General features: G+C 39.5%; 1 protein-coding gene across 1 annotated transcript in view; it reads left to right on the top strand.

Annotated features, from left to right (window-relative positions):
- The first annotated feature begins 1,223 nt into the window (after positions 1-1,223).
- The window catches only part of CMYA5 (cardiomyopathy associated 5), a 40,110-nt gene continuing 31,179 nt past the window's right edge, over positions 1,224-10,154 (top strand). The window contains exons 1-3 of the mRNA XM_043515150.1: positions 1,224-4,162; positions 7,209-7,304; positions 8,020-8,253. Of these exons, the coding sequence (XP_043371085.1) occupies positions 1,259-4,162; positions 7,209-7,304; positions 8,020-8,253 (3,234 nt within the window). The 5' untranslated portion in view covers positions 1,224-1,258. The remainder of the gene's footprint in view (positions 4,163-7,208; positions 7,305-8,019; positions 8,254-10,154) is intronic.

Below are 10,154 nucleotides of genomic sequence, written 5' to 3'. Positions count from 1 at the left end.
TGCACAATCAGAATGTGAACATCTAGATTTATCATATTCCATTGAGGAAGCAGAAAAGCAAGAAATTCATACTTATTCGCCTGTAACTGCACAATTGGAATCTGAACAACCAGATATATCATATTCTACTTGTGAAACAGAGAAACAAGAGACTGCACAATTGGAGTCTGAACATTCAGAGCAGCAAGCTATCCAGCCACATACTCCCATAACTGCTCAGTCAGAGTCTGAACATTCAGATCTATACTATTCCATTGAAGAAGCAGAAGAGCAAGAGATTCAGTCTTATTCGCCTGCAGTTGAACAACTGGAGATTGAAAATGTAGATTTATCATATCCTGTTGATGAAACAGAAACACAAAGTCAGTGTTATTCACAAGTAACTGCAGAACCAGAGCCTGAGCTTTCAGATTTATCATATTCCACTGATGAAACAGAAAAACAAGCTGCACAACTGGAGTGTGAACATCAAATTTTATCACATTCCATTGAAGAAGCAGAGAATGAAGAAATTCAGCCCTATTTACTTGTACCTGCACAATTCGAGTCTGAACATCTAGCTTTATCTGAAACGGAGAGTGAAGAAATTGAACATTATTCATCCATAACTCCACAATTGGTATCTGGTCATTTAATTTTATCATATCCTATTGAAGATACAGAAACACAAGAAAGTCAATGTTATTCACATGTACCTGCAGGACTGGAGCCTGAACATTCATTTTCATGTTATTCAGTTGATGAAGTAATTCCCCAAGAAATTCAATCTTATTCACCTGTAACTGCACAATCTGTGCCTGAACATTTAGTTTTGTCACATTCTATTGATGATTCAGAGAAGCAAGACGTTCAGCCATATAGACCCAAGCCTGCAAAATCAAAGTGTCACTCTTTGGTTTCGTCATATGACACTGATGAAACAGAGATGCGAGAAATTCAGCTACATTCACCTAAAATAGAAAACTTGATGTCTGAACAGTTAGTCACTATGTCACTAATGCATACCGATGACGGAGATGGACAAGAACTTCAAGCTTATTCACTGGGCACAGAATACTTGCTGTCAGAACAGTTAACAGCTCCTTCTCCCACCTTCATTGCTGAAAGTGATAAGCAAGAAATACAACCTGATGCACATGAAGTGCCAGACTTGGTTTCAGAAGTGTTCAACTTTTCAGCTGGTTCCATTAATGAAGAAGAGAGGCATGATATTGATTCTTCTTTGCCTGACACAGAATATACGTCATCTGAACAATCAATGGCTGTTTCATCAGACTTTATTGATGAAACCGTGATGCAAGAATATCAGTCTTATTCAGCTGAAGTAGACAGTTTCCCATCAACCCAGTTAAAAAACACCTTAGTTAAGCCTTTTAATGAAACAGAGACTCTAGAAATTCAAGCGTGTGCATTTGAAGAAACTGCTTTGTTGTCAGAAGAGTCAAAAACTGGCTCAGCTGATCCTACAAATAATGAAGCAGACAAGCAAGAAATTCAGTCTTTTCCAAATGAAGCTGAATACTTTGAATCAAAACAATTTCCAGGTAGACTTCAGACAGCACGTACAGCCCGAAGTACTAATGAGAATAGATCAGTGATGACAATGGTATCTGATTTTGTTTCAAATGAAGCTTCCCGTAATCTCCTATCAGAGCCCATTAATGAAATCCACACACATTTATACTCCTCACTACCAGGTAATCCAGTCTCAGATAAAAATTTAAACAATGTAACAGTAACTAACATTGGAGACCTTTCAACAGCAGAAGAAATACAGCATTTTTCAAATGTAGAAGCAGGGTCAAAAGAACCTGAACATTATCTACCGAGAGAAGAGAAATTAACAGAACACGTGAACTCTGCAGAAGAATCCAAATATACTCCAGAACCTGATGAACAAAAAGATATGTTTAATATCATTTCAGAAGGCTATGAGATATTGAATATTCATGTTGTCCCACTCATTTCTTCAGTGGATGAAGAAGAAAGCAAACACATGCCAGATAAACTAGAATACTTAGAAACAAATACCCTCATTAAAACAAAACTGTTTGATTGTGGTGACCAGGAAGCGTCAGCACATGGAACAGCTACAGAAATTTCAGAAACCTCAGTGACAGATGACACCAGAGTTAAAGATATGGAACAAAAAAAACTCGTTGAAGAAGTAGATGCTCAGGAACTTGTAGAAACGGAGGAGGAAATTTCCACTGTGTCAGAAAATAAAAGTGGTGAAGTTTTGAATCCTAACCAGAGTACCATTGAGATGGATTATTTTGAAAAGTATACTTTGATTGATGACAAATCCCCCACTGAGCTATCACTTCAGGGCCTATCTCCCTTTGTTGCTGTAATGGCAAACCCTAAGAAGCATACAGAAGAAGCCATCTCTTCAACTGGAAGTTCTGATGTTAATACTTTGGAAGATGAATTTACTTTACTAGATAATGACTTGGATGAAGCCTTTTATGGAATGATGGAACAAGAAAGTGAGATGCAGACTTCTGCAGATGCTCAGAAATTTTTGACTATGCAAAAATCAATTGATTGTAGTAAAAAAGTGATAAATATAGAAGATGAACAGAAGTTAGCAGGCACACCCTTATTTGATACAGAAGAAGGAGTGTTAGAACGATCTATGTTGTTTCCCACATCAGTCAGCGCAGTTAACCCAGAACTTCTAGAGGAGCCACCTGCACTGGCATTTTTATACAAGGACCTCTATGCAGAAGCAGTGGGAGAAAATGCAAAAGGTGAAAATGAACCTCCTTCTGATGAAGAAAGTGGCAATTCTGATGCATCTTTCCCTCGAAATTCTGACACAGACGATGAAACTGGAATATATTTTGAAAAATACATTCTTAAAGATGATATTCCTTGTAATGTGGCTGGGTCTCAAAAAGATCAAGTTTCAAAGGCTCAGTCTATTAATAAAGACCTGTCAGGCCAACTGAGGGTTTCAGACAAACATAAGGATTTTTTTGAGGTAATTGAAAAGGAGCAGCAATCTGTTCATATTTTATCTGAAGAATCCACCAAAACTGAGATCTTGTCAGAAGGAGAAATTATGGTGGGAGAGAGAATCCCGTTTATTAGGTATATTAAAGTAACAATTTGTCAACCAACTCAGGCAGTTGCTTTTGGAAGCAAGCTTAATGTTTCAGATGCAAGAAATGATCCCACTAATCAAAGAGAGGAAGAAAATGCACCTGCAGCAACCCACCAGGAGTGGTCAGAGCAAATGAGTCATGAAGAGTCCAGTCAAGTACTGGATTCTGAGGTAATTACCAATCAAAAAGAAGCATCTGTGCAAGATAAATCAAAGACAGTAATGCCTCTAACAGATGAGCAGAAAGAACATGAAATAGCAGCAGTTAATAAAATGCCTCACAGCAGAACACCTGTTGATGAAAGTGAAAGCAATCAATATGTTCATACTCCTCAGCAACCAGAGCAATTAATTTCATATTTGAATAATCACCTTCAACCCATGACAAAAGAGGCATATGATTTAGACCATGATTGTATGAACAAAAAAATAAGCAGGGAAAAATATCTATTGGATACAGATGAGCAGACAAATGAAAAAACAGTCAGAGAAAATATTGCCGATGATATAGCAAAGCATAACCTAGAAGTAGCTAAGATTGGCCTTCCAGAACCCGGAGTAAAGTTTGATAAGGCATCAAGTGATTTAGACTTACAGCCTTTTAGACGTGATTTTGATAACCTTCCATCAGATTCAACAAGAGAGGAGCAGTGCTTTGAGACTGATGAACATCTTGCCGAGTCAATGGATTATGAAGTGATTACCCAAGAAGAACTTTTGCAAGATGAAGTGTCCTCTGAATTGGCACATGAAGATTTATTGTTTGAAGACAGGGAATCTTTTGGGCAGATTAGCTATAGTTATGAATTTGTAAATGAGGCAGAGCAAGAGACACCCATTGAACATGAGGATTCAGGCTTTATGATGATGAATTCTGAAAAATCATCACTAGGCACATCTGAAAGTGAGAGTCCACAAAAAGAAATTAAGAAGGCCCATGTTGATACTTACTGCTGCCAGTGCAGGTGCCCAATTTCTGCTATTGACAAGGTTTTTGGGGAGCATGAAGGCCATGATGTGACGACACTGGACACTGCTGTAATGGATATGAAGGTAAGCATTTTCATAATTGAAGATCGATAAAGGATTACTTGATTGACTATGTAGTTTAAAATATGAATCTTTCATCTTTAACCTTAGCCCAGATTTGGGATTGGAAATTATTAGTTGGAGACTGCTTCAGATTCAGTAGAGAGAATGCAAATATTTTGGTTTTCAGTTTCTATGTATACTATCTGTTAACAGGAACTTTTCCTTTTGCCATAGTTGTCAATGCTTTAGTCATCCTCGGGCTGGATTATTACAATATACTTTTTTTTATATCAGTGTTTCCTAAATGGTGGTTCCTGGAATAGGTCATGGAAAGGTTGTAGATGGGTCATGGGCCCAGTGTGGATTGAGGTCCCAGGGAAGATGGGGAGGTGGAGTAAGTACACCCCCACCAGCAGTTCCTGTCCCATGGGGCTGGGCCTAGCTCCCTACTCTCTGAGGGGTAGTTGGGCCAAACCTTGAGGAGCTATGACCCTGGTTGTGTGCCAGGGTCACAACACCCAGAGTGGGGAGCCGGGCCCAGCCCTGCAGGACAGGAGCAGCCATTGTGGGGTATGGAGTGAGGTTGTATCCTTTCCCCTCCCACCCGCCCCCAGCCTCCCTTCTACCCTGGGCCAGGATTAGGGTTGTGGTGCTGGGGTGGAGTGAGTGAACTGCTGAGGATAGTTAGTGGCCCCTTCACAGGACAAGGAAGAGAAGGTGGTAGCAGAGGAGAAGGATGCTGGATTATGATTCTGCCCCTTTTCCCCCAGTGTGGACCCTGGGTGTTATCATGTTATCATTTACTAAGCTTTCTAGTTTTAGGATCATCCTTAATATAGGTGGCGCTTTTTTTGGCATGCAAAGAGGCATAACTTTAGTAACACTGGTTCATTTCACTTTGACATTGTAGAGTAACCTCTATATGCTTGCACTGACATTGTCACAAGATTGTTAGCAGTCCAGTTTAAGTACAAAGGTCAGACAAAGCATGGTTACAAAACATGGCTAAAATATTACCTCTTACTACACATTAGACCCTTGTTTTTTAATCGGTTTCCTTCATTTGGTTGTAGTGGTACTGCAGACAAGATCTTATTGTCTTCAGCGGAGGGGAGAGAAGTGCCTGATATGGAGCCTAAATGTGCACCACTGTTGATGTTTTAAATAATTTGCATCCAGCCTGTAGGATATCAATTGTCAGATCTATCCAGTATAAAAGGTTGAAACAAACTCAAAAATAAGGGTGTGAAATTAAAATTCATCTCATCCATAATTCTAGCAAGACTATTCTTGCCAGTGTTACAATTTAGTATTAATCCATAGCTATGCATTAATTAAGATACTACGTATAATGAATACATCCAAATACTTCTACAATATAAATACTTGTGAAAACACTTTTCACTTCTCCAGAAACTTGTCTGTTTAATTGCAGTTCGGCTCTGAAAAGGGACTGTAAAAATGGTATTATGAGGTCTCATCTTTATGATCTCATTTATTCCATATCAAACTTGTTCAGCTCACCAGTCAAAAGGTATTGCTTTTCTAGTTACCAGCTCCGCAATCTGAATCCAGCGTCTGAAAGTCACCTGTGTTTTCTAGATTGTGCACAGTCACCAATAATAACCATTTTGCAACTGAAACTTTATTAAAAATTCTGAGCCATGTTGTGTCAGTTTTTAAGCAGAATTCCCCACTGATTTCACCTTTAACTTGCACCTTTTTGCATCTCATTCTGGCACACTTTACTAACATTAAATGTGTACATTTCACCCTTGAATTTGGCCTGAAAGTGGATCTCTGGCATATATTCTGTTGCACTAGATTATTATAATGCTAATTCATAAGTAAGAATAAAAAATTATAAGATGATGAAATATTGCTCACAAATATAAATATGCACAAAATTTTGCAACTGTTAATTTTTCTTTTTCTCTGGTCTGTGCACGTACCACATTTTATCACTTTTTATCTATGGCTATTCCTGCTTTGGCTGTGAATTATGATCAGCTGCCAAAATGTCACTAATAAAGTCACAGCTCTGAAGTCGTCCCTGGTGTAGTTGCACTGAAGTCTGTGGAGTTACTCCAGAGATGGATATGTCCCCTGATGTCATTCCCTGACTGTGGATCTTGGAGATACAGCCAGTAATTAAATCTGGGCACAACACGTCTGACTTCACATGATTTCTACCAGCTAAAGCTCATGTTACTCTTAGATTATCTATGTGTAGTTTTTGCCACTCACACAGCTATAATTGCTAAGGAAATACAAAGACAACACAATGCTTACCTTCTCAGCTTTTGGCATTAGAAAAGAAATTCATGTTAAGTGAAATGAGCTGTTAACGTATAAAGACTGACAGAGTCATTATCTTCACAAACAGAATTTCACAGTGGAATCTCAAAGTGATCAATCCTAAATATTTATCAATATAACAATAGAATATGATATGTATAATTCAGAGGTCACGTGGTATTTTTCATACACATTTTGGATGTGGAAGTTTGCCAAATTATAGGAAGCCGCTACCAACCTTCCTCTAACTTTCCATTCAGAAGTATACAAATTAATTAAAACCAAGTGCACTTATGAAATATAAATTGCATATGAGCAGATGGCCAGCTCTCTGTCAAGGAAGGTCAAGAAGGACTGCTGCATCAAGAGACAGCTCTATTATTACTATTATAATACCTGGTCAATGTTGTCTTTATTATTCCTAGAGCCTTATTCTGTATTGCTTGCACACCTAAAACAACCAATGACTTTGATGGGAGTTTTGGGTGCAAAAGGAATGCTGCAAAAGGAATCATTGTGGGCCTGATCCTGCAGTCTTTTGACCACTCCTGTGCAGTGTTGAGCACCCTCAAATTCCCACACAGCCTTTTCCAACCACTATTCCTGTGCTTGCCTTTCAAGTCATGGTGAAGCGATGAAATTAATTTTAACAATTGTTCTAATAACATCTAGAGGTGAAACATTACATATATATTTTATGTGAAAACTTTATAAAACAGTATTTCATAACCATCATATTTAGAAAATTGCTGCCACTTTTTTATTTCAGGATCAATTAGACGAATTTCTAGGAGAGTTACAGCAAAGGTCAGTGAAGTTTGAGGAGTTGGTTAGTGAAATAGAATCCCTGTTTAATTCTGTTGAGGTAAGTCTAATATCTACACTACTCCAGTTTTCTTTCCTCCTTCAATATTGTCAGTCCTTTCAAGATATTTTTATACTGTTTTGTAGTTTCATGTTATCATTTACACAGGACTTGTCTGTTTCACTAGGCCTTAAAGTTTCCTTACTATGAGTGATTAACTGAGAAAAATATATAGTTGATTTACTATACGGGACTGCTGCACAATGAACACTATGTGGAATATTCCCCACTGGATGGGGAAATGATTGTGATAGCACTTTCAATCCATTTTGTTTAAAAATTAAAACTTTTATATGGATCAGCATTTTCAAATGTTGGCTACCTAAAGTTAGGCACCTAAATTCACGTTCAGGCATCTAAATGAGTGTTCTGATGCCCTGCCCAGAGGTGCTTAGTTCCTGTAGTTTATGTTGATTTCAATAGGAAATTTGGATGTTCAGCAGTTCTGAAAATAAGGCTTCTTATTTAAGTGCCTAACTACAGAAACCTTAACTTTAAGCACTCAAGTTCAAAAATGTTGGCCATTGTTTTTAAAGTATTTACCTAATAATATTTCTTATACATGAACTTGCTTAGATAATTACATATGACTTTTTGTAAGGCTGCCAAAGACTCCTGAGTGATAGCTGGTGTTTACATAATTTAGAGAGTTTTATGTACATTCATTCAATGATATAGTTTTACTTCTCAGATTTTCATACGTTTTATTTTCCAGGAAAAAAGTAAAAAAAATGAGCAGTTTTTAGAAGACCAAAATGAAGAGCTGGTTAAGAGAGTGATAGCCCAGTATGATGAGAAGTCCCAGAACTTTGAGGAGGTGAAGAAGATGAAAATGGAATACTTGTATGAACAGATGGTTAACTTTCAGCAAAGTATTGTTGAGGCGAAGGAAACCTTGGAGATGACTGTAAAGGAAACAGAAGAACTTGATGATGTTGTTTTCCTAAATGTAAGTATGAATTACATTCATAACAGAAACCTTAATGATGTTAGTCACATATGGCATTTGATATAATATCCTCAGACCTACTTTGTCATCTGAGGTAAATTAATTCTGAAATCTCAGATACACCAGTCTGGAACTGCTGGGTCATGTAAAGGTTCAGAGAAGAGGTCAAAGAATGATATGTCATGTGGAAAAAAAATGCCTCACAGTGAGACACTAAAGGAACTCATTCTATTTAGCTTATTGAAGAGCAGGTTAAGAGATGACTCAGTCACAATCTGTAATAAGCAGAGAGAAGATATCTGTTATGAGAGGATTCTTTATTATAGCAAATGATGGTGTAACAAGAAATTGGAAGAAAATGGAAATGGTAATTGAAGTCAGAAGAGTCCAAACCGGAAAAAAGACTCACATTTTTAACACTCAGGGTAACTAACCATTGCAACAGATTACCAAGGGTTGTGGTAAATTCTCCATTACTTACAATCTCTAAATGGTTTTTGGGTTAGATGCAGGAATCACTGGCCAAAATCTATGTCCATAGGAATGCACAGTTGCTGCAACAATTGTCAGTGATTCAGTAAGTGGCACTTCCCCCTCTGTGTCAGTACTGACTCAATGCCCATCACAATATCTGGGGGCATGTGCCACTGGATATGTCATTTCTCAGGTCAGATGTAAAAATGGGGCCCTAACTACATGTGGTTGTTAAAGATCCTGGTATTTCCAACTCTCACAGCTTTTCTGCAAGTTGAACAATTTTGGCTGGGGCTGGACCCAGTCTCTCAATAATGCAAGAGGCTCCAGCCCTCTAGTGAATTGGCACTCTCTGATTAGTTTCTGGCCTCACTTGTCTGCCCCCAAGGCAGAATAACCAGTCATCTGCTACAGGCAGAGCCCTCTCCTCCCCTCCCCGCAACATCCTGAAGCCATTCTCATAGCAGGCAGGGAGGGAGCTCAAGGGTAAGTCTACATGGCGAAGAAAAACCTGTGACTGGCCCGTGCCAGTTCACTCGGGCTGTGGGGCTGTTTCATGGCTGTATAGACCTCTGGACCTGAGCTGCAAACCAGGCCCTAGGATACTGCAGGATGGGAGGGTTCCAGCCCAAGCCCAGAAGTCTACACAGCAATGAAACAGCCCTGCAGCCCAAGCCCCATGAGCCTGAGCCAGCTGGCACAGGACAGCTGCGGGTTTTTCTTTGCTGTGTAGATGTGCCCAATGAGTGCAGCAGCTAAGAGTGACTCCACTCCTCCTCCTGTGAACAGCCCCAAGAGCTTCTTCCCTGGCCTGGATGGGGGATAAGGGACCCACTGCAGTTCCTCTAGACCTGGGAGAGGGTATGAAGAAGCCTAGGAGGAGCAGAGATGTAGCTGTGGGGTAGGACTAAGGGGGTAGGGTTTGGGGACGCTGAACTGAGGTGGTGGGAAAGCTGAGAGTTTGGGAGCTGGGGGGAGTGAACTTGCGGGGGCTGCACTGGTGAGGGCTGGGGGCTAGGCTGTTGGGGTGGGGGCTGGATGGGGTGGAATTCATTGCTGGGCAGGGGATGGGCAGACATGAAGGCTGAAAAGCCCCCACAAAATAGTCTTTTTTTTAAATTTAAAAAGGCATGATTTGGGGGGGGCCAATCTCCTAATTTCGGGGGTCTTTAACTCATGATTTTTGATCTCTTGAGGCTGGCAATGCTGAGATCCTCTGGCTTTTTCTATAAGGAATGGAGGGTTAATCCTGATCTGTTCTGTGTCCTCTTTGTGCTGCTAAAGAGACAGCTGAGGATTCCCATGACATCGGAGTTATCCCCAGCTCAACTGGTGTAAAGGTCTTGGAGCTTCTAAGGGTCAGCAATGTGGAGCCACTTTTGGTCTCGGAATTTGGACCATAATGTTTTAATGTAGAAATATCTCCT

Source organism: Dermochelys coriacea, chromosome 5 (genome assembly GCF_009764565.3).
Source record: "Dermochelys coriacea isolate rDerCor1 chromosome 5, rDerCor1.pri.v4, whole genome shotgun sequence".
Lineage (NCBI taxonomy): Eukaryota > Metazoa > Chordata > Testudines > Dermochelyidae > Dermochelys > Dermochelys coriacea.
Note: the sequence above shows the minus strand (reverse complement) of the source record. Positions and strands in the feature narration are given on the sequence as shown.